At 37.6% G+C, this 25,664-nt stretch overlaps 2 protein-coding genes across 8 annotated transcripts in view; both read right to left on the bottom strand.

Moving 5' to 3' along the window:
* tanc1a (tetratricopeptide repeat, ankyrin repeat and coiled-coil containing 1a) overlaps window positions 1–14,966 on the bottom strand; it is a 98,718-nt gene extending 83,752 nt beyond the window's left edge. For all 5 annotated transcript variants that reach the window (XM_048200643.1, XM_048200645.1, XM_048200644.1 and 2 more), the window contains exons 1-2: window positions 14,828–14,966; window positions 4,419–4,517 (exon numbers count right to left, since the gene is read on the bottom strand). In XM_048200643.1, coding sequence (XP_048056600.1) covers window positions 4,419–4,482 — 64 coding nt within the window. In that variant the 5' untranslated portion in view covers window positions 4,483–4,517; window positions 14,828–14,966. The remainder of the gene's footprint in view (window positions 1–4,418; window positions 4,518–14,827) is intronic.
* A 2,238-nt stretch (window positions 14,967–17,204) lies between these two features.
* The window catches only part of pkp4 (plakophilin 4), a 48,124-nt gene continuing 39,664 nt past the window's right edge, over window positions 17,205–25,664 (bottom strand). For all 3 annotated transcript variants that reach the window (XM_048200639.1, XM_048200640.1, XM_048200641.1), the window contains 4 exons: window positions 23,776–23,893; window positions 23,466–23,597; window positions 22,561–22,634; window positions 17,205–18,299 (listed from right to left, as the gene is read on the bottom strand). In XM_048200639.1, coding sequence (XP_048056596.1) covers window positions 18,060–18,299; window positions 22,561–22,634; window positions 23,466–23,597; window positions 23,776–23,893 — 564 coding nt within the window. In that variant the 3' untranslated portion in view covers window positions 17,205–18,059. The remainder of the gene's footprint in view (window positions 18,300–22,560; window positions 22,635–23,465; window positions 23,598–23,775; window positions 23,894–25,664) is intronic.

The raw sequence follows: 25,664 nt of genomic DNA, 5'->3' as shown, positions 1-25,664 counted from the left end.
AATTTGTTTGTCGATTTGCGATCCGTTTTGGAGCGCACACACAATTCAGCCTGTCTCTTGCGCGGATTATTGTGCTTTCAACATTTTAAACCGTTGATAATTATCAAATACTTTCTGCAATTTGGCAACAGTAAAGATTGTATTTTACAACAATCTCCGATTGTGCTGATTCTGATGTTAAGTTTGGGTTTAAGGAGGAAAGAGCGCGCACAGCTGTGAAGAGAATGAAGGTGTGCTAGACGAAACTAGTTTTTAATAGTTTTACCTCAGATATCTTCTGTCTGATCCTTGGAAGCCAAAATCGAAATAAAAAATAAAATTAGCTTAATATCACAGGCCTAAAGTGTAAGCAGATGTTTAGTTGTTTAGTTCTCTCCTCCATCGTCATAATTAAACAGGCTTTCATGTTGTGAGCGTCTGCGCGCACTGTAGCTCCTCTGCGTGAGCGCGATCTCTCTTCTGGATTGCGAAAGCAAAAATGCATCATAGACAAATGTCCTAATATTATTGCATACAGACTCAGCTGGCGACTCTGGCGAGATAGAATTTGCAAGATAATGTCTATATAGCAACAATAAATGTACGTGTATTTTCTTCACAATTTCTCCAGTACCGATAGCAGAACCGTTAGCATCAGAGCTTATCGATACACCGGTCTTTCATAATTTAGCCCCGGGGCCAATTTAATACCGGGTTTCGGTACCCATCCCTAGTTACATTTCTGTTCCGCGTTGCCACTGTCTAATAACGGATGTAAAAAACAATGATCGCAAAAAAAACCAGCTTTGTAAAAATTATTTGACACTCCACATTTGGGGGGGCCACAAGGGGGTCCAAGCTTGTTGTCATAGGGGCACTGGCACTTTTTGCTAGTTTCAGCCTGACGCAGTTATCATTTTCACTTCCTGTACCACGTTGTTTAAATAGCAAATGCATTTGCTCCCATCTGTACGCCCATGGGCGTGCTGGTCTGAAAACGAGGTGTGTTCAGGTGCATTGTTAGCGTGTTGCTATTTTAAGGCAACTGAAATAGACTGCGCCATTGACCAACTGAAACCTGCTCTAAAGTCAATAGCGCAGTATTTTTTTTTTTGTCATTTAAAAAGCGTGTTAGTAATATGCAACCATAGGCGGGTACACAATGCGTGTACACTCTGCTTGTCACACTCACAGGGACATGCAGCAGCACACAAACATGCCAAATATTAAAAATAAAAGGATTACAATGTAAAAGATTATTATTGTGTGCATAAAGATAAAAATGCTTTGGTGGAATCTGGCTTGTCCTGTAGATGGTCTGTTTGCCGCTTTAACCTCGCATATGAGCAGCTCCAGATCCTCGCTAGCATTCAGTTTTTCTGCTTGCAAATTCTGCCATGTAAATAGCGAACCCGCCTTGGCACGAGCGCAACTGGCTTTTAAAGGGAATGGGAGATGAGATGGTTTATTGCACGTTACGTAAACACACCCATTACTCATTAAGAGAATAGGGACAACCCTTTTGGACCATGCGCCTGGGCTGCTAACCATTTTTCCCGCTGTTAAACTAGCCCTAAGCGCACTTGCACAATGCACTTTAGACCATGCACTTAGATTATTAAAATAGGGCCCTATATTTCAACTCTTCTGAAGTTATGTGATCATTTTATTTGATTCAAGTCATTATTCACTGAAAATGGAGTTATATCCTTAGCTCTCCTGGATGCATTAATGAGAAAAGTTGATTTTTGATTACCAATGTCCAATTCATGAAGGCCTATTATAAGTAGGGATGGGTACCGAAACCCGGTATTAAATTGACCCCGGGGCTAAATTTTGAAAGACCGGTGTATCGATAAGCTCTGACGTTAACGGTTCTGCTATCGGTACTGGATAAATTATGAAGAAAATACACGTGCATTTATTATTGCTATATAGACATTATCTTGCAGATTCAATCTATCCAGAGTCGCCAGCTGTTTCTATATGCAATAATATTAGGACATTTGTCTATGATGCATTTTTGCTTTCGCAAGACGAGAGATCGCGCTCACGCAGAGGAGCTACAGCGCGCGCAGCCGCTCACATGAAAGCCTGTTTAATGGTGACGATGGAGGAGAGAACTAAACAACTAAACGTCTGCTTACACTTTAGGCCTGTGCTTTGATATTAAGCTAGTTTTATTTTTGATTTCGATTTTGGCTTCTAAGGATCATAAAGAACATATCAGAGGTAAAACTATTAAAAACTAGCCGCGTTTCGTCTACCACCCCTTTATTCTATTCACAGCTGCGCGCGTTCGTTCCTCCCTAAACTCAAACTTAACATCAGAATCGGCACAATCGGTGCTTGTTGTAAAATGCAGTCTTTACTGTTGCTAAACTGCAGTAAAGGTTTGATCATTATTATCAACGTTTAAAACGTCGAAGAACAATAATCCGCGCAAGAGACGCTGTTCCTCAGGCTGAATTGCGGCGCGCACTTCAAAACGGATCGCAAATAGACAAACAAATTACACGTTGAGCTTCAGGTGCACGTCCAAACGATCAAATACTCACAAAAATGTGTTAAAATGACCGGATTGGAGCGTGTTTAGCTACTTAAATGCCGTTTATATCGTAAGTGTACATGAACAGCTGGGAGAAAATCTGATGTGTGTTAATAGATCTATTTTCTTAAAGTGACAGCAGTCATGACGATTGTGCCATCAGTGTTAATCAAACAACAAAATGCAAAGAGAAAACCACTCACAGCACTTCTTCTGAATATAGTTAGCTTTAATAAGATTTAATATATTAATTTATACTGTGAAAACCATTCAGTGTTATTTTACATTTGGTTACTTTACTTGGATTTCTTTTATAGGCTAGGCCTATTACTTACATGAACACAAGAACAAATGAAAGTACTTTATTTCATTTGTGTCTTTGTTTTATTGTATTTGTCAGTTTGTCTCTTTGTTCATGTTCTTACTGTATCTTATATAAAACACCAAAAATGCCAGACACTATATAATATAAAGCAAAGTTAATTCAGCTCTTTATATATATATATATATATATATATATATATATATATAACAAAAAGTACCGATAAGAATACCGTTAAAGTACCGGATCGATAAGCAGTATCGGTAAGAGTAGTAATACCGTTAAAACCTTAACGATACCCATCCCTAATTATAAGTGTTTATATTTTAGACCTGTCGGGATGGTTTTCGGGGGTAACTGCATACATACTTCACTCGCCTGTGCATGTCTCGTCATATCCGTAAATAAAGAAAAGTTGCTCTGGCTACATTGACACATGTCTGGTGTGGGAGTGGCATTAGTTAGTTGTTACAATGAGCGAGAAAGGTTGAAATCTCAAAACCCTGGGGAAATCACCAGTTTGGAAAAAACAGCAAACAGAGGAGAGTCTTTTTCCTGGCAAAAAAAAAAATACACAACAGAGCTCGTAATAAAACAAGAATCAACATTGGCTTGCCTTTTCAGACATTTGAAATGTTGAAAAAGCAACACGGAGATGGAGTTTTTATTACTACATAAGTGAGAAAGGTATTTTATTGAACAGATAAATTGCCATATGTAGCTCTCTAACAGACAGAGTTCAATGTAAAGCATTATCTATTGTGAAGGGTCATTTCATTGTGGTTGTTGTAGCGCTCTGCTGGAATTTATTTTCAAGGAAGTACCATTCCTATTAATGAGTAAAGCTACAGTAACATTTTCAGCTAGTCAGCTTGAGATCCTTTCCATCTAAACTGGTTCTATCTCTTAAGCCTAGTAGTGAGTTTTATGAGCAGTAGGATATTCATCCACACAGTCACGCAAAGCCGAAGCACATCCAAAATAATATTCTTCCACAAAATGCATGCAGTTTTGTTTTTTTAACTGCTAGAGGGCCAAAAGTTACATAGCGTACCTTTAAACATTCACACAGGTATCATATGGCTTTTGAAAACATGTAATATAGCGAACTGGTCATATGGACTATGTGTATGATATTTTTATCATGCTTTTGCATGATTTTTGAAAGCTCTAATCAACATTCATTATTCAAAATTCCTCCTTCTGAGTTCCATAGAGAAAAAGCTATATGGGTTTGGAATGACAAAAATTTGGAATTTTTATTTTCGGGTGACTATTATTCAAACTGTGAGATTCTAACATTAGTGATTATGATTGCATTTTGATCTGGAATTATCGGTCAAGATCATTTTCACTTGAGTAGAAAGCAATGACACATCCTGAGCTGGAATAAGAAAAAAAACCTAAAATCTCATTTAGCCAATCCAGGCGACCTCTCCGTAAATCTCTTTGGAGGCCATAAGCCAATTATGCAATTAAATTAAGCGTACATACAATAGCCAACAGTTCAATAGGTGTCAGCAACAGTTTATTAATATTTTCATTCCTTCTGGCCATAAAGAAGCATACCTGCATCTCTTTTTCCAGCTCTTCCTCCTCCCTCTCGACCTTTCTTCAGCACTGCCTTAAACATGGTACAATTCCCACCTTTACTGCTGTCTTTTGTTCCTACAGAAACAAAGTTATATCAAAGAAGAGCACATTTAGACACGCAATGTATAGTAACATACAGCAATTGTTAAAAGAAGAAGATCAGTTCAATAACACAATGCTTTGGAAGAGTAATTTAAACGAGTCACCAACAACTTGACAACACAATGGAAAACAAATCTCCCCATTCATTTCATGTATGTGTGTGTTGCCACCTCGTGACGGGAGGAATTGGTTGATGAAATTCCCACATTCCACATCTAATTAACGCTCTGCTGCCTGGTCTTAGGCATATAAACAAATAAATAAAGAAACAGTGAGTGCCAGCAGTACCCACACACTGTAAAGTGTTGCACGCCACTCACACAATCCATTAAATGAAATAAAAATACATTTAACAGCACAAACTGAAGAAAAGCTGAAAGATCTTAGTAGGCAAGGAAAGAACAGTTGCTATAAACCACTCAAAATAAGAGGGAAACTAGTGTGCCACTGTCCTTCATGAGTCCATTCCATGTGTCCACACGGCAGCTGTCCACACTGACACGTCTCTCAGACAATGGAAGGAAATACCAGCCTGTCTACCAAACCTCCACTTGATTCTAAAATAGCAGAATGGATGTGTCAGCTTATCTGAGTATCCAGGCCTGCAGGCTGGTCTCTCAGGTCAGAGGTGGATTTATTGCTAATTAAAAGGTGCAATAGGTGATTCTCTACAGAAACATTTTTTGTTATACTGGTTGAAAGTCTCCTCATATCCTGATAGCAATCACTATGTTAAACAGTCTAAACGTATTTTTATAAATATACTATCTGTGGAAGGAGTAGGACCATAAAGTGTTCATCTGATTATTACATTTGGTCCAAATTAAATAATACAATGTCCTACCTGCCTGTCAATGTATGATTTTACATACCCTCACGCACCCTGTTCGTGCAGAAATCATACGTTTCATGCTATGCAGAGTTTATACAGACAGACGTCAGACACAGAGCACCGCAAACAGACAGCAGACACCTTTTACAGTTTCTACCGAATCAAAACAACGAGCTTTGCTGCGTTCACGCCATAACTAACGAAATTAAGAGACGGCAACCCGTGATGTTCTAACCGGAGCTCTTCGGTTAGACTCAGAATTATGTGTATCAATGCATCAACACCAAAATTAATCTGCAGCAGTCAGGTACAAGCTGTTTACGTTCATTATTATAGAGTACCCCAGGGATGACGTGTTTTTGTAGGCCAACCCGGAAGTTAGCGGCGCACGGGTTCCCTCGATTGAAAGCCTATGCATTTTTCCCATAGACTTTTGGAAAAATCGCTGAAAATAAGCTCTGTGTTTAACAAAGGGTTATGACACTTACACGTTTTGTCTATCAAGATAATCTTTACAAGTTAACACAACATTTATACATTTTGAAGCCTAAATAAAGTGGTCAGATATAAAAAGCTAACAGTAGGCTATAAACGGACTACAGCACACCATGGTCGCGGATCAACGTCGTCACCACCAAGCTTCCTCAAACTTTATTTAGAAAACAATGTTATTTAAAAACATGCTAGCTGATTATGATCTGTGCTGTGTATGAATACTTATCCACTTTTTCATGAGAAATGCTGTCCAAATGTCCCGTTTTTAATGATGACGTCTAAAGTCCCCGCCAAAGGAAGTAGTCCCTTTTAGCAATTTGTTAGCAACCGCCGATGTTAAGACACAGTAAAAGTAAAAAAAAAAAAAAAAAAAAAAAATAAAAAAAAAAATCACAAGTGGGTTATAACTGGTGTGTTTTATGTCATAGATCAATACGTGAAAGTATTTAGAGGCTTTGTTAACCACAGACCTTATTTCAGGCGATTTAGCAAAAACCCATTCAAAAAACCCATAGACTTTACGGCGTTGGAACCAGAAGTCCTAAAATGCTAACTCGCTTCCGGGTTTTGCCTACAAAAATGCGTCATCCCTGAGGCACTCTATTGCAATGTTATGTGCTTTGAGACATGAGGTAATTTAGCACCGCCTCGCCAAGAGCAGCTGAGTGTGTGTGCGCGCGTTCATGCGTTTTGGAGGAGGCGTGGCTTTAGACGGCGATTTAGACGGGATCATAGGCTTTCAATGCTAATATTTTCATGTTAGCATTTCCCAGATCACCTACTGCAACTTTAATATCTTTTTAAACACCAGGTTACGGCAAACTTTATACCCTGGATTAAAGTCACAATGAAACAGAAATGGCGACAGATCATTTCCTTCCATATTGTGATGTATATCTGATCATCAAAAAAAAAAAAAAAAAATGTTGATTGGATTGTATTTTGAGATTGCAGGGGTGGGGTTTAACTACACTAAATGAGTGGAAAAGATGTGCATGCATCACCAGAGAGTCTGTCATTTGGATTAAAAATTATGACGTCAAACAAATAATTAAAAAAGTAAAAAGAAAAGAAACCTACATGAATTAATTGTTTCTGATTAATCGACCACCTTCCATATTCAACTTGTAAAATGTAAGGCCTCTCGCAGTTCAAAACACTTCCGTATTCATTTTAAAGAAGGCCTTTATTAACCCTCCGGAGCCATGTGGAGTACATTTATGATGGACGGATGCACAGTTTTGAACTTCAAACTCATTGTCATTATAAAGCTTGGATGCATCAGGAGATTGTGTTCATCAGAAAGATGAAAGTCATATACACCTAGGATGGCTTGAGGGTGATTAAATCTTGGGGTAATTTTCATTTTAAAATGAACTAATCCTTTAAATAATAACCCTGGGTAAAGTCTGAACAGAAAGACACATGGAAAAACATGGTTCAAACATTTAAAAACGACCCTGGTTCAAATATGAAAAACCCAAATGAGTGATGGACTGACTATTACTTAGTTTTCTGTGATGTTCCAAAAAAAAAGGAAAAAAAGAAAAAGGATTTGTTTATGCAGAAAATCAGGAAAGAAAAAAAGAAAGAAAATAGAGTAGCAGTGTGCAATATATTTTTTTGTGGGGAAATGACTTGGGGGTATTAAGAAATGGTTCTGACTGTTGGTTTGGGCTTAAAAACTGTCACCATCAGCAACCAATTTTGCTGATTCTTTCCCTCAGCCGCAGGACTGCTGGCCACAACCAACCAGAAGCAATCAAATAGAAAAGAACAAATGAGTGGAAATGAAACAATGCAATATAAGGGAAAATCATGAAATTATGAAAGCAGCTAATTATGTCTAATAAATAATGTAATGTATCACAGTTGTGCACTTATAGTTCTACAATGTGTTTTTGTTTTGGAGACAAACTCTGGAATTTGATTGTGTTCGGTTAAATGTTAAAATTAACTGTCACCAAGCCTAAAAAGCAGCACAAAACTGGTTCAGTGGATTCAATACCAATTGCCTGGATTTAAAAGGAGCCACATCCTGTCGTTCAGAGACGTGGGTTTTGAAACACAAGCCTAAATGACATCATGAAAAACACATCGCAGACATTGTGCCCATCCAAAGACTATCTCATTTTCTCATCAGCCATCATTTCCTCTCCTCCTATACATAGGCACATGTGCACCCCAGGAACATGAAGCAGGGTCACACAACGCCTGGCTTGTCGGGCCACATACTGTACAGATTTGCAGATACACTGATGTCACAGAGATGATGTCACATAACTAACTTCATCTGGATAGTGCTGGATACAAGGAAAACAGGCCTTGTGCCTTACTAAGACAAAGCACTGGCAGAACTCTGTAAAATAAGAGTGAAATGTACAGATCTTCTTTCAATGCAAGTATGAGATTTTTCACTACTGAAAGGCTTATTACAAAAACCTCAATAGATCAAAAATATTGGCTAACTGTGTACCATATAATGGTCGTTCTTCTTTTAAAGTCATTGATTTCTAGAAGCTAAAAAAGACCCGACCAAATCATCCCTGCGCGTGACTGAAAATCAAATTACAGACTCCAGAAAAGTGCATTAGAGCTTCAACAGACTTGGAACCAAGCAACTGGAAAGCTCTGGTTTGACCACCGCTGGCCCTCCACCGTGAATAACGTTTTAAGTTGTACTTTCTAGTAATAGCAGGTTTCTGTGGGCCATGACTGCAGCATAAATGTGAGTTTAATTGGATGAAAGCTGAGATATATCAAAGGCTGGAGGGAAAATAGAGGATGACAAGAAATAAGGTGGCAACTTGGGTGGATACTGAGGGATGAAGGCAAAACATGGCTAAAACAAGCATAGAAAACCATGCATTTAGAAAACACAGAAACACATTTAGTCACAAAGCTGTAGAGCTACAGCATATGACAATATAAAACAGCTGAATGGGAACTTTTCATTCAAATGACACATTCAGAAATACATTCGTAGTGAACGACTCGTCTTACGCGTTTCAGAATTGGCGGTGCTCGTTCACTGAGTGGGAAATGAGGACAGCTTTTTCTAAATGGGTTTTTATGGCTGAAACCTAAGGGAAAATGGCCTTGTTTCCTTTTATGGACAATCTGGCCTATATCTCCTCCCCACTTTACCATTTGAATAAGACATATGACACATGGGGGTCTTATACAAATGTGCGGCCCTCACATCAAAAGCCGTCAAGCTTTTCAGGACTAACAAGAGCACATTTTCATACAGAAGGTTACTGGTTTTGTGACCAATTATGCAAGAACTAGTTTCCGTGATCCTCCAGCAGATCAGTGTTAGCATACGCTTTTTAGATTCCTTAAAAGGCTGGATCTCACAAAGTGGTCTCCAGGCCCAAAAAATATCAAATGTAAAAACAAGAAAAAATATTTTGCATTAAGAAAATAAAATCAAAGGGCGTTTTCACACCTAGCTCGTTTGGAGCGTCTGCTTTTTGGAAGCTGGTGCATTTTCTCCCTTAGTTCGGTTCATTTAGGCATATGTGAACACGGGAATCGCACTAAAATAATCAGTCTGAGATTTCTTGAACGAGGTGGTCTTGGCCCGATTGCAAATGAACTCTGGAGCGGTTCACTTGTGGTGAGAGAGCAATCCGACCCATCGGACTAACGAACCAGGCTGTTTCACAATATATTATGGGTAATTATGTACGTTGCATGAAAAGCAGCAGGGTTTGTTTTGATAATGACTCTTAAAGTGAATCATGAGTTAACCTAGAGCAAAAACCAAGTGAAATGCCTTATTGAAATTTGGTCGGACCTTCTTATTTAAGAACAACTGTCCAGAACACATAAAAATACAGATGAAGTCTCGATTCTTGCTAAAAATGATAAAATAATGACAGCTACAAAGAAAGCCACAATCAGCCAACGGATGAGCCGAATCCTGGAACATAAACAGGTGCACTTTGACCAATGAGAGGAGAGTTTACTCACACTTGACTCATATTAAGTAATTTTGGTCCATTTAGAAATGTTGCCTTGTAAACGCGAAGCAAACCGAGAAGAAATCGCAACGTTGTAACAAAGTTAATGATCTGCAGGTGTGAAAACACCCTAAATCATATCATAGCATCAATTTAAAGAGATAATATTAAACTCTTAAAGACCCATATCTCTTCAAGAATGCTTTTCCTTTAAAAGTGCATGTTTAATTTTCTTTTTTAACCTAGTATAATGGATCTATAATCGGCTTGAGCAATCAATATAAAATCTCTCTCTATACGGCAGCATTTGTTGTACTGCCTCAAACCTGTTTTAAATATGTTTAATGGGAAATTAATTATTTATCAATTTCTTTTATTAAAAAGTAATTTCAAAGACATTACTGGAGGCAATACTGTAGAGAATTGCTAGGTAATAAATGCCTAACTGTCCTGAAAAAAAAAAAAAAAAAAAAAAAAAATCAAAGGGTCCTAATATTTTTTTTTTTTTTTTTTTGTGAAATATTATCAATTTACAATTATTATATTTCTTTTAGTTTTGGGGTAAAATACAGATTTCAGATTTCCCGAGATTGACCTGGAACCTGAAACCGTACAAGGAGTGATTGTATGGCCCATGTGATTGTAAGGACGAGAGGCAATCTGTCCCCAGAACCACCATGACATCTGTTTTCTCCACTCTTCCAATGGGTTTTTATTTACTGTAAAATGACATCATGGTGCGAGAACATGATGTCACCATGATGACATGCAATAACTAACCTAAACTTATACTGTAGATCTGATGACTTAACTGATTTGCTAGTACTTTAGACATCTGAAGTAGATTAAACATTGCAAGGCAAAATGTTCCTATTTCAGATCCCACTTCAATACAGCCACTAACCAAAGCGAAATCCTGCCATCAACATGTGTGTTGTGTTTATGAAAAAGAGACGGATGTTCAAAAGTGTCTAGTTGAATCTGTTTGGATGGCAGTGTAACAATCCACACTTCATTTCACTAACCTATAGACACCCTGTGGACATTAACCAGCCTACCCTTTCACGCCAGCTCTTTTCAGGTCAAACATTAGCTCATTCTCTCCCGCTGAGTTAAACACAGTCAATTAAACCATTAGTCTTCCATAAAAACACTAGAGCGACTTAAAGAACAGCAGGACTGTGCAAGCCTGTACTTCCATTAATGAGTAAACATGGGAAATGCTCTAAAGGTGTTGACAGGGAGATGGAAAGCTAGTGTTCACAACGTCCAAACAAGTACTAAAACGGAGAGTGTGTATCACTCACTGGATCGCTTCTGGAACTCAGAGAGGGAATTGCTGATTAAATTAGCAGTTCTTAGGATTTTATGATTTTTCCAGTCAGAACTATATCGGTGACACTCTCTCTTCAGCTGCCAGAATTTTCCGTACGAAAACAACCATCACTTTTCATTTTATTACAGCTTCTGAGGAACTATAGAAGACATTAGGGCTGCACGGACTAGTCGGGTATGAGTACTCGAGCGTGCAATGACCATACAACGCGAGCCATGACTGCAACCAAAGAGAATATGAGGATGATGACATTGAATAAAATTTTGTCTTATTCTATTATAAACTACTTTGAATCAGTTGAGTGAAGATCTAAGTGATGCGGATACAGATCTGTTATTGTTTTTATGGTTAAAGACCTGTGAAATGTTATGAGGAGGCTAATTTTCATTGATACCTCTAGGCTAATGGTTAAAATGAATTGTATTATAATATATTTTTGTTTGACGTCAAAGACGCTGATGGTTATTATAATTAAGGTTATAATGTTGCTTGTCAATTTACATGTTATATACCAAAAGAAACCCATTATTTTAATTATTTTTTACAACAGGCCTACAAGAGATGTAATTGTTGCAAGCACTGGGCTGACGATTAATAAACACTAGTTGACTATTATTTTTTGTTTTGTTTTTTAAACAGTGACAAACCACAAGTACTCAAGTATTATTTTCAGACTAGGAGAAATCAGTAGTCGTGCAACTCTTAGAAGACATCAAGTAATGCATGTCCAACACAGTTAAGCAATGATCTTAAGTTCTTATTAAAAATAGCACAATTTTACCATAACAAGAATCACAAAGTACATAATGAGCAAATCAAGCTATTTTTGATTGCAATATTTTTAAGTATCTTTCAGCATAATAGTACCCACCCACTTTTTCAATGTATGTTTTCCATTTATTTATCCCATAGGGATTTAAAGGGGTCCTTGATTATGATTTCACTTTTTTAACTTTAGTTAGTGTGTAATGTTGCTGTTTGAGCATAAACAACATCTGCAAAGTTACGACACTCAAAGTTCAATGCAAACGGAGAGATTTTCTTTTAAAGAATTCGCTGGTGTATAAACTACATAAATTTATCCACTAACCATTCAGAAACAACCAGTTTCATTCTAAAAGTTGTAACTTCTTCCTGAGTCTCTCCATCAGTGTCGACTCCGGTTTGAACAATGTAAGGCTGAACACCGTTACTGACAATCCTCATTTTGGCTGCGTGAGATTCTCCAGCTTTGTTGTTGTTGAGCAACCGAAGCGCAAGCTGTTAAAACTCCGCCCTCTTCTGGAAAGGGGGCCGGGAGCAGCAGCTTATTTACATTTAAAGGGACACACACAAAAACAACGTTTGCTCACACCCAAATGAGGCCAATTTGACAAGCTATAATAAATGATCTGTGGGGTATTTTGAGCTGAAACTTCACAGACACAACTTTGTTAAAGTGTCATAATGTGCCCCTTTCACACAGCGCATTGATCCCAGAAAATTGCCAGAGTGCCTTCTGTGTGTACGCAAACACATCCCGGGAACGATCCCGGGATGGGGACCTAGTAACATTGCCGGGATCAGTCCCGGAACATGCCCTGTGTGCCATGAAGAGTGTCGTAGTGATGACGCTGAAGCTGAGATCGTTCACCAGCTAAGTGGAACAGTAAGCGAAGTGCTACATTATGATCGAATCAGAAAAAAATGCACAAGCATGGTTTCTTGAGAGATCATAAGCAAACTTAAGACGCTATGGGGACATTACACATCACATCCTGATATCATGTGTCTTTACGGGATGTGTGTGAACGCATGCACACTGCACAGATCCAGAAAATCAATGGCAGTGTGAATGAACCAAAATCAAATGATATCTGTGTATTTTTTGGAATCTCTGTGTGAAAGGGGCTTTTTAAGCAATGAACCGAGCCAACCAGCTCTGAGGTGAAACTTTTGTTTGAAAATAAGAAAGACAAACATACAAGACTCTGTTAATGGATAGTGAGGAAAAGAACTACAATCCCATGAAGCACTGCAAATGACAATTTAATTAAAAATCAAATTAAACTATTGTAAACTTTTTAAAGTTGTTGATTCTATCTATTGAAAAGCAACTTTAATTAAATGCAAAATAAGCATACATATATTTGAGTATTTTGTGAGTGTAGGAAGACCGACTGACGTTGTTCCTACAAGTTCCTTTGGCACGATTTGCTTGAGGCAACGGATTTTGGAATTTTCTGTACAGAATCATGGGTAATGTAGTTTCACTGTTAAACACGATTATCTTAGTTGAAATAATGCTAACAGATGGATTCAATGAAAGCATATACCTTCAATTATCAGTCTCAAAGCTCACAATAAGTTTATTGTTATTATTAAAAATCAATATCCCTATGGAGAAAACAAAGTTTTTACTTACGGAACCTGACTGTTGTGAAACAATGCTTTCATAGTCAACAGTTATCCTAAACGAAAATGGCATATATCATTGCGAGTATCCTGACCTCTTCATAAAGCTGTTATGGAAACAGTGCTAGGAATGCTCACAGTAAAGCTCACACTGAAGGAACCATAAGTATTAAGCTGCGGGATAAGGACAATATCTTCTTTCACGAAAACCCACAAGGCATGTGGTCCATACTCTTGCTTTTCCAAAATTCAATATAATTTGATAGGGTTCAATAGAGCGTGGAACAACAGATTCGGTGATCAGGACAATGGCAGCAAGCTTTAAAAATGAAATCCTACTCTGCTTACCGCAAGTGATCTGATTACTTTCTGGCCGAGGGCAGCAATAACAGATGTCTACTGAACTGAAAACATTAACTAACTGAATCAAGAGGCTTCAGGGTACAGTGTGGAAAAGAGAGATGAAATGCAAGGTTTTAATGACAAGCAGGCACTGAGGAAAGGCCACAGTCTTGGTTCAGCTGACCTTTACAAATGCAAGAACAAACACATTCCATTACTTTGTCAAATCTAGTATAACATGTGTGTGTGTGTGTGTGTGTGTGTGTGTGTGTGTGTGTGTGTGTGTGTGTGTGTGCACACCTGTTCAGTGTCAGTTGTCTCATGATGACCCTTGCTTGAAAGTCTCAGGTACATCACTTTTTTTTCCTTTCTCAAAATTAGCATGTTTAAAGAGGAAAAGAAATTTTTAGTGGCGTTTCAAGAGTTGATTTAAAGGTCCAAAGTTCAAGACGGCGAGTATTTGCAACACAAAATATCCACATGTGATGCTTACCTCTTTTCCATTCAGTGTGCAAAAAGCAGCTGTTACATACTTAGTGTGCAAAACAGAAAACAGTTCCTTGTTTGGTTGACTTATAAAATAAAGTCCAGCAAACAAATATTAATTACTGAACTATTTAGTGTACAAATTATGAGCAGTGTTGCACGTGACAACAGAAACATCACAGCATGACAGTCCTCTCAATCACTAGTGTTGAGTTTGGAAAGGTAAACTTAATCTATCCAATAAAAACAACTGTGAAATAAATAACATGATCTCAAACGCGCATGTTTGACATCAATTAACACAAACGCTGCAGTGTTTTTCCAGAGCCTCTATGAAGCGACTTCACAAGACCAAAACTCGCGAATGCTGTCAGATATTACTTTGTTTCATGTACAGAGGTTTCAGAATTAAAGCTTGTAGGAAACTTACCTGTTTTAAGATAGATACCGCTCAGACTCTGCCTTGCACACGCGTTTTTCTCTCAGTATAACTTCATAACTGGAGTGAGTGAGTGAAGTGAAGTGAGTGAAGCGCGTTCCCATCAACTCCTCCCTCTCGCGCTTCCCTCAATCAGAACAGTGACGCGCCTCCCACCTCTCTGAGTGGAAAACCTGAGAAAACTTTCTCTCAAGTATTTTTAGATAAATATAAAATCGTATTTATAACGTCAAAATCATGTCCCCTTCAAATATCTCAAACTCATTTTCATAAGATGACAATAATTATCTTTAATAATTGAATTATTTGTAATTAATTTAACTGACTGAATATTACTTTTATAAAATAATTTTAATACATTTTAATAACTTTAGTTTGAGACATTTTTATGCCATTTGCTGGGAGCTGTTGTAACTTCTATGAAAACCTGGCAAAGAAATATTATAGACAACAAAACAATGTTTTCTTGCGAATATATATATTTTAAAATATTTAATCTTTACTTATAATTTCCTAATATGTACTAATAATAAATTCCTTTAATTAAAGTGTTAGTTCACCCAAAAATGAAAATTCTGTCATTAATTACTCACCCTCATGTTGTTCCACACCGACAAGACCTTCGTTCATCTTCAGAACACAAATTAAGATATTTTTGATAAAATCCGATGGCTCAGTGAGGCCTCCATTGATAGCAAGATAATTAACACTTTCAATGCCCAGAAAGCTACTAAAGACATATTTAAAACAGTTCATGTGACTACAGTGGTTCAACCTTAATGTTATGAAGCGACGAGAATACTTTTTGTTTGCCAAAAAAAATAAAAAATAACGACTTTCTTCAACAATATCTAGTGATGGGCGATTTCAAAACAACGAAATTTCAATGGTTCACCACTGGGGGGCGTGACTGGCAGTTTAATTCACGCTCCACTGATTCGAAACAAAAGATTCGTAAAGCTTCGAAGCTTCATGAAGCAGTGTTTTGAAATCACCCATCCTCATTATTTTGTTTTTTGGCACACAAAAAGTATTCTCATCACTTCATAACATTAAGGTTGAACCACTGTAGTCACATGAACTGTTTTAAATACATCTTTAGTAGCTTTCTGGGCATTGAAAGTGTTAATTATCTTGCTGTCAATGCAAGCCTCACTGAGCCATTGGATTTCATCAAAAATATCTTAATTTGTGTTCTGAAGATGAACAAAGGTTTTACGGATGTGGAACGACATGAGGGTGAGTAATTAATGACAGAATGTTCAGTTTTGGATGAGTTTTGAGGAAGTGTTTGGTGCTGAAAACAGCAATAATTTTCACATTATCAATTTGCTACTTATAACTAAATTTAGTATACATAAATGTAAATGTAATTTTAATTTTAAAGGCAGAAGTTCAACAATACATGAAAACAATATTAAGTTTGAAAACTAAGCTGTAAAACGTTTAATTTTTGTAAACATTTTAATGGTTTTAACTTTATTTTTCTATCTTTTGATTTCTTTATTTATGTTTGTTTTTGTTTATCCAAATATTCCCTTACTGTATTTGTAAAGTAGTTCGTTTGTCTTACTTAAAAACATTTCTTCCTGTTAGATAAAACTAAAAAATAAAATAAAATAACTTAACTTCAAGTCAACACCCTGACGTAAATTAAATATCCTCTCTGAGCAATGGCTAACTTTAGCTCTTTATTTCCGTCCTGTTAGGTATTGTCTTAGCTACTATTGTGTAAATAACAAATCAAGTTAATAAAAAGTGCAAGAGCTTGACCAAAGTTCGATTTACGCTTTTATAGATATACTTTCCCTACATTACACCAGAAGTATAATTTTTTTAAGTTATGAATAACAAGGACACTGTTATTTGCATGATACAGTGAAGCAGGAACCGACCGCTAATAAATCTGTGCCGACAGTAATAGCTCAACAGGAAACAAGGAAATAAATATACTGATAAGTATCAGGGGTTCCACCCCCACAAACCATTAGTCCATCTATAATATCTATCTTATCTAGTGCTATAAAATAGTGCTGCATTCCTGTGCAGTATATTCGACTCTTTAGCGTCCCCGTGTGGCTATTAATGGAACACCTTTCTCATTATAACAACAACGTGAATAGCTTAGGGCCACTGTCTGCTAACATGCACACCAATGATAAAAACATGGGTAATTCTGAACTGAAATTTGATAAGCAGATAATAATGCTGTTGTGATAAATAGTTTCTTCCAAATATAAGCTATTGGAAAGCTGAAATCTGTCCTATTGCTGCTGTTAGGATGCTTTAACACAATTTGTAGTGCGAAGAACACTTGAAAATAAAATTGAATTGTAACTCTTTATGAAATAAACAACATAATCCAACATCAAATATTAAAAAAACAGATGTCATCTTTATTACATCTAAATATTCTGATAGTAATAACTTTTGCCTCCATATGGTCTCTTACATATACACACAGTTCTACATAGCGATTTATCATGGCACAGTTTTTTGTGCTTCGCAGCACAGATCACGGTTGTACAATAAACTGACGTAGTTGTGCAAGACTCCATGGAACATACATTAATCTTTACATTAAGTAGGCTACAGCAATGAGATCAGACAAAATGACTTTTTTGTTTCCAAATGCACAGAACATTATTAGTGTTTTTTTTATATCTTTTTTTAACACCGCTATTATTTCTTTATTAGACTTTTCAGCCAATATGTAATTTAGTTACACCTTTTCATTTGACTCAAAAACTGAGGTGACTATAATACATGCCATTAAAAAAAAAACATGAGAATCAAAATAATAAAAAGATGGTTCAAGTTCTCAGTAAATCAGACCTTAAACACGTGTTGCTGTTTAAAAACAGCAGATACTGAAAAGTAAATCTTTGGCTCACACTCAATCCCGGGTCAAATTCAAGTTAATTTAATGGAGCATATAATCTGTCATCTATTCACACACACACACACTTTCCCACTCACACTTGTACACATACACCCACCCACACACCCACACAAATCAAAATGAATGTCGCTGCACCAGACACACAAAACACAAATTAATTTTGCCGAATGAAAATGAACCAGTCACTTCAAATGCAACAGCTTGTCCATACAACAGTCTTGGAATCCACTGATCCAGATATGTCTTAAGGAGTGACACGTCCTTGTAATATTCTATCTATGGCTACACGTTACATGAACAATTACGCACAAACGTACACGCCTACACCCATGAGTCAGGTGAGGCCGGGTAGGGCTGAGTTCTGTATGAAGGCCTTCGTGTGGTGGAGTAGAAGTCCACGTAGTTGGTATTGGGTTTGAGCACCTGCCTCTCGCTCACCACGGGATAACGAACCGGCTCGTCCAGGTAGGCATCCTCGTAGCCCATCGGAGATGACAAGTACATTCCAAAAGTGTCATAGGTGCTTTGATTTGCGTCCTCGGGGTAGTAGAGCCGGCCATGCTGAAAGAGAGACAAAATGAAATCCATCATTTACATATGTATAAATAATGACAACAAATCTTGCTTCACGTTTCACACTGCTCATAATTGCCCTGGGGTTAACAATTAATCCTGAATATTCATAATCTGACATTTCACATTGTACATTCCTAACCCCTGGGTTAACGTTCTTACTTGCATATTTGCGGTGTCGGCATCATTGGTTAGATGAACGCAGCACGTGACCTGTTTACATATGCACTGGCGTTGCACATCCTCGTATTGCTGACTGTACTATTGAGTTAAATACTGAATGGACGTTTCAGACTATAAAGGTACGAATGAAACGATCTCTTCTTCAATCAAATTGTTGCGTTTTCTGTCAGCATTTGACATTTTTCATCTCAAACACTGAATTTACCATTTATATACAACGCGAGGTGTTTCCGCGACTGTCCAAAGCAGGCAAATATGAGTATGCGATTGGTCAAAGACTATAGAATAACACAAGACGTGTCACTCGTATTGTTTTGAATGGCAGAAAGTGCAACGCGCAATATGGCGGAATAAGTCCCGCCTTCTAAATAAGAGCCAATCGCTGACTGGTAAAGTCATCGCGTCACTGCAGTTGCCGTTAGAAGCTCCGGTTTCTATAGAAACAGTCAGACGCGTGCTTCCTATAGAGACACGCACTTTGGACTGCGCATGCGCATTAGCTTGAGCCAGCCTGAAAAATGCTGTTTTTTTGTGATGATTCGAGCGTTTAGAAACAAAATTTATGAGATAGATGTTAATCAGATTTCAATGATGATTTCAAATATGAAATTTAATTCAAAGCTTGACAAAGAGTTTGAGAATTTGATGTTTCCTCATTCAAAGAGATAGGAGCTGCACTTGAATGCCCGAGAGGCATTTCAAAGATGGCCGCCGAGTAAAATTACTTGTTGTCTGTTGCTAAGCATCTAGCTGTAACATTCTACTGCATCGTTTCATACTGTACACGTTTGGAACCACAATGCGGGGTTAGCTCTGCAAAAGCGGTGCTAACCCTGCTCCAGAGCAGAGTTTCATAACCCCGGGTTATCTCGCTTCTGAATTACAACTGCAAAGCATTCCTTTACCCGGGGTTAAAAGTGGTGTTTGATACGTCGATAACCCGGGGTTAAGCGCGGGGTAAGTTCACCCAAAAATGAAAACCGTGTCATCATTTACTCCCCCTCAAGTTGTTCCAAACCAGTATGAATTTCTTTGTTCTGCTGAACACAAAGGAAGATATTTGGAAGAATGTTTGTAACCAAGCAGATCTCGCCCACCATTGACTACCATAGTAGGGGGAAAAACACTAGAGATTTGCTTGGTTACAACAGTGTTGCACGATATACCGGTACTAGAAAGGTATCGCGATACCCTGCTTTTAAAAACGGTCTGGTTCTTCATTTTATTAGTACCGGTACTTTGAGTGCCAGCTGTATTTCCTAATGTGCGACAGCAGGGGGCAGTGTGCGTGCAGCGCGCTGCTTCTAAGGCAAATTGAGTGCGTGTTTATTCCTCTCAACTGCGCAACGGCTTTTATGGTGACGAAACGAGAGGTGTTGTTGCATATACAGGTGCTCTTGCAGACCGTCCACAAATTGTTGAGAAAGCAGATGCACGAAGCGAAAAATATGGCATTATTTTGCTTACACTGCCGACAGCCAGAGCAAGCCCACGGACACCACAAATCCCGTCTGCAAAAGATGTTACAAAATAATGCAAGCGAAGGGAGACAAAAGCATCTTGCCGTCAAACATCCCGATTTGTACAAAGAATTTAAAGAGCGGCAGGTTAGTGTGATACCAGCATTATGTTTATGCTCTCAAACATTAAATATTAAAAATTTTTATTTATTTTACTCGTGCAAGCAGATCTCCGCAAAGAGGTGTATTATTGAGTCTTAGTTTAATAAGTGATATCTGGTTGCAAAAACACCTAAATGTATTAAAAAAAAAAAGCAAAAAAGCGTAACAGCAAATAATTTACAATTTTATTGAGAATGAAAATAATAAAAAAATATATATATTAAATCTAACTCTAACTTCATGGTAATGAAGCTCAAATCCTGAATTATCAGCCTGCACACTGGTGAAGAAAGAAGCTCTGTCATATGTTATTTATTTACTTTTTCTGCTGTTTTAGGTTTTTGCCATAGTATCGTTTAAGTATCGGTATCGTGATAGTTAAGTTGGGTATCGTATCAAAGTCAAAATTTTGGTATCGTGACAACACTAGGTTACAAACATCTTACTTTGAGCAGCGAAATCTAGTAACTATCTTAATCTTACCTGACACTGAAATTAAAAATGGGCAGTCTTCACAATTTCCACGATTTGGCTCTATTTGTTAATTTTATCATTTATTGTTTCGCTGGATGCTATCTATATTGAAATGAAATAAAAGTATAGGGAAGATTGGTGCACATAGCTCATGTAGGTCAAAAAGCACATGAGGTCGGTGCCAATAGACCACTTTGGAGCAGACGTCACAATTACGTCACTTGCAGCTGCGCGCGCATACTGGTTGCAGAATAATAGTGGTAGCAATTGAAGGAAAATGTGCAAAATCCACAGAAAAAGAGAAAAATGTTTTGTTGTGCCTCTGGATGTTGGAATCGGAATGCAAAAAATATAGTCTTCATTTTTAAAGAAAACCATCGTTAAAAACGTCCTTTGAAGATAAACAGAGACGTTTCACAGACTGGACTGATGACATCTGTAAGGATTAGTCTACTATTAAAGCAGGAATTTGATGTAAACAGTAAGTGTACATAATATTCACATATGCAGTTCAGAGGACATACATACATAGCAGTTACATCATGAAATAATTATAATTAAAATAATTTAAACCTATAGTATTTTACATAGATAACTTTTAAACATAATAATTTTTATTTCACAATTCTGACTTTTTTTTCTTGCATTTGCGTGTTTATTACTCCCAGTTCGGACTTTATAACTCGCAATTGTGAGTTTATTTCACAATTCTGAGGGGGAAAAAGTCAGAATTGCGGGATTTGCAATTGCGGAATTGCAATTCAGAAAAGACAGAATAACGAGTATATCTGACAATTCTGTTTTTCTTTGTAAGAAATGTGAGATGTAAACTCAGATTTGCGAGAAATAAAAGTCAGAATTGTGAGATATAAACTCGAAATTAACTTTTTTTATTCTTTTATTTCGTGGCTTCCATAGACTTCTACTGCTCAACTGTCATTTTCTGCAACCAGCTAGGCTCCGCCCACAAAAAACGTCATCGCTGTTTGCAAACACCAAATTGGTCTATAGCCTAGTGGTTAGTGCGCTGACATATGGCGCAAATGCGTTCACGGCGACCTGAGTTCGATTCCCGTCTCGAGGTCCTTTGCCGATCCTGCCCCCCTCTCTCTGCCCAATGCTTTCCTGTCTGCTCTCTACTGTCCTCTCCAAATAAAGGCACAAAAAGCCCATAAATATAACAAAAAAAGAAAAAAAAAAGCACATGCGCTGAAGCATTAGGATAATACCATCATCAGCAATCACAGACATTGACATTCGGACGGGATTAGTCTCCTCAGAGAACTGCAGAGTTACGGAAACATTCAGTTTCTGACAACCGCTTGTCACGGGGAAGAAAGAAAGTTGTAATTTTATGTAACAGGAGCAGCTCTGGGCATGTGACCAAAAGCGCTAATTTTATTGGCTGCCAGAATTTTTCGCAGTGCGATGGAAAAGAGATTAGAACACATCTCTATTGAAAAAAATGACACAAAATTTAGTAAACGGAATTTTCACACTGAACATTCGTCTTGATGTGAACAGGTCTTTAAACTCCAATAAACATGAACGGTCATGATTTTAAGCTCAAGCTGTAAAACTGTTTCTTTTCTTAATGCTTTTCTTTATCCAAACATATATTCATTTAGTTTGAGATGGCACAATGCAATTTATTAGCACCTAGAATAAGAGATTTAAAATCTAACAAACATTTTATATTAAAAACATTATTTGATATGATAGTTTCATACAATGACCCACATAGAGTGTGGCATTAAACTCAGATGCTTGTTCTGCAGATATTTTGTGGACACAGTGAGGAACGGTCAAGGAAAAAAGCCAATGGATTATGCAACTTTCATCTGCTGGGATTAGACGCATTAAATCTACGTCAATGGTTATCATTTGCAGTGGGCATATACATCTATGTTCAGCTGGTTTCAGCAATTTCTTCCTTTTTGTTCTGTGAGGGGAGCAAGAGTTAAACTCACCTGTGATCTGCGAGACTCCTCCGCTGAAGGAGAGGGATAGGAACTGATGAAATAGGCTGACTGCTTTCCAGACCCTAAACACATATAAATACAAATATTAAAACACCTCAACACGATTTCTATCAAATAAATACTTGTATATACCAGATATAGTTATGATCATCCATGTTATCTAATAATTTGATGTTTAAATGTATTATATTTATGTTTTATATAAAAAGTACAGTCTGTGGTAACACTTTTTCTGTGAACCAAAGTTGGGGCGGTGAGCAGGGCCGAGGGTTAGATGGGTGGAAACGGTTCAACAGACCTAATGAAGACCTCACTCACACTGAACCTGCATTCTGAATCAGAGACATAATCAGACCCTCCAGGCTGAAGAACCACCAATCAATAAAGAGTAACTACGGAGGTCAAGTGCTCTTAAATGAATGACCATTATGTCTTCCGACCAGACAGGGAAGTAAAACTGATTGCTCTATTAGTTGAAGAGCGCATGGGTGAAATATCTATTAGTGCATCAGTCTAGCTTCTAATTCGCAGACAGGTCCTTCTGTTGTTTTGCAAGAGTGCTGTGCCATAAATCATTACCAACTATGCTGCATATTTCTGAATGAAACAGAATATTCAGTAAGAAAGAACTTAATTTCATCCACCGGGATATTGGCCAGAAGAAACTTAAGATTATTGGTTAATATTGTTTTTCCCTGACTGCACCACTCTTGGCCACACCAGTAGAAAAGTCATTTCAGAGGCAGAAAATTCTATTACATTGTGATGGATCATCATGAAAGCCTTTTTTCTTTCAAATAATTTGAAGTGTACATGATAAGAATGTGGGTATTTCTTAAAAATGTTGCCTTTTGCCTGTTAAGAAGTGGACAGATAACTTTAGGAAAGCTCACCTGTATATTGACTTGTGTTTCTGTTGGCGTCTCCATAATAATTATGAAGTTGCATAGACGACTGGGTCCTCCGCTGATTTAAACGATGACCTCTTATACCCAACATGGCAGGGGAAGAGGTGGCACTGCCTCCTAAATGTGGAGAAAAAAAAAAAAAAAAATCAAATATCGATTGTCATAAACCATTTCAGAATACAAAGAAAAAGAAAACAAAAATAAAACAACCAAATTGATAAATATCAATATGAGCCAATAGGCAGTTGAGTTAGCTTCTACAGAATTACAATTCCCTGTGGTAATGATGACCCACCTGATTGGATAACAGGTGACATCTGTACGTTGCTGGTTGGCAGAGTAGGTTGGGAACGGTAGCGGTCTCGTTCCAGTGTTGACACTGGGGTGATGAAGTGATTCTGGTTCCATCCATCCTGTTCAATCACAGAACACACAGGCCCCTGTTTACACCTACTACTATTATCCGTCTCAGGTGATCCAATCACAAGTGGTCAGCAGACACAGAGTATTTTTTTATTTAATTCAATTGTTAATCCTATTGTTGTTCTCTTCTGTTTAAAACTGTTATTGTAGTGCAATTATTGATTTACAGTACTTTGAACAAGCAATTGTTCGCCGTTTTCCATAAGGCGTTGGTGTATACACTATAAATTATATGCAGCATTTTCAACTTGCATTGCCTCCAAATGAGTCATCAGATCAGAGCTTCTGGACACCGTTGATGCTATAAATTTTGCATTTTCTTAATCAGTATGTCTTGTTTTCCATTTAAATATCTAAACATCTAAAACAAGATACATTTAGTTGAAAAGCAAAATTGCACAAAATAGATTAGCTTTAAACAATATTTTTCTTGTTTTAAGCATAAATTCAACAAAACTGAGTGAAGTTTATTTCTGTCAGGACCTCTATCATCAAATATGATTGATAATTTCATAGAGTTTGGTGGTATGGTTCAGTTCTGGGCAAGAACTCCCTGTGCATCCATGCAGCCTAGCATGGATAAGAGCAGGGAGAGCAGCAATCATCACAAGGTCAGTCCTGACTGATGAGAGAAGGAGCTGGGGATGGAGGAGGGTAATCAGCTCCTGAGAAATGCGATAGATGATAATACTGAGGAACGTGTATATATATGGATGCTGTGATAGGCGTCATAATCTTATAGGTAGACGCGAGTCACCTGGGAGTCAGCTGATGCGAGCTTGACTGAGGTGAACTGCCAGAACTGATGCTAACGCTTGATGTTTAAAAGCAAAAAAATAATTTCACAATGGGGTAAGAAAGTTAAAAACTTAATTCAAGACATATTGTCTGAAAGCCGTATGTTGTTTTAAGGATGTTTAGATATTTTTTTTTACTGAAAAGCAAGACAAAAAAAATGATTATGGACATTTTTTTTGAAAAATGTCCATTTATTGAAACTAAAAAGCAAAATAAAAACAGTATAAATAAAAATGAATAACAGTTTTCTCTTAGTCTTATTAAGTGCAAACTATAAGTGCAACCATAATCAAAGTACTCTCTCAATATTCAAAGTGCAACTAGAGACCCAAATTTTCTTCAAGCATGATACAGAGCTGAGAGATGGTTACAACTACACAGCCCAGCCTAAGATAGCTTTCATATTGGGAGATATTTGCATGCATCAGGGAGCCGCTTTCAAAATGTGGGGTATTAAAAATCGTGTTTGAATGCATGCTTGCGTTTTACTTTGGCTTTTGATTCCTTGATCACACGTACTCTGTGAATGGGGAGCGGTAGTGCTGAGCTACAAGATAAGACATTTGTCAGATGCTTAAGGCTCATTTATACTTCTGCGTCGCCTGAACACCGTAGCTACGGCGTAGGCCGTGTGTACCACGCGTAGCCTACGACGTAGCCTGACATGCACCTCTTCACAAATGTAACAACGCGTCAATTCTACGTGGACCACAAGCGCTGTGATTGGTCTGTTAGAACCACTCCCTCGGGTCAAAAAAAATGGCACGGAGCAATAGGAGAAGAGCGAGCGTTTTCAACTTCCATACGAATGAAAAACGCCCTGTTTCAGGGGACACATGCCGTCAAACTGCAACAAAAGTCGTTACCTATTTGCAAGCTTCTCTGACAACATACATGACAAGCTGCTTCTTCTTCAGCTTTTGCCTTGATACTCAACACGACCGCGGATTCTGCCTACTAGTG

This window comes from Megalobrama amblycephala, linkage group LG8 (assembly GCF_018812025.1).
Source record: "Megalobrama amblycephala isolate DHTTF-2021 linkage group LG8, ASM1881202v1, whole genome shotgun sequence".
NCBI lineage: Eukaryota > Metazoa > Chordata > Actinopteri > Cypriniformes > Xenocyprididae > Megalobrama > Megalobrama amblycephala.
This window is presented reverse-complemented; position numbering and strand designations above follow the sequence as displayed.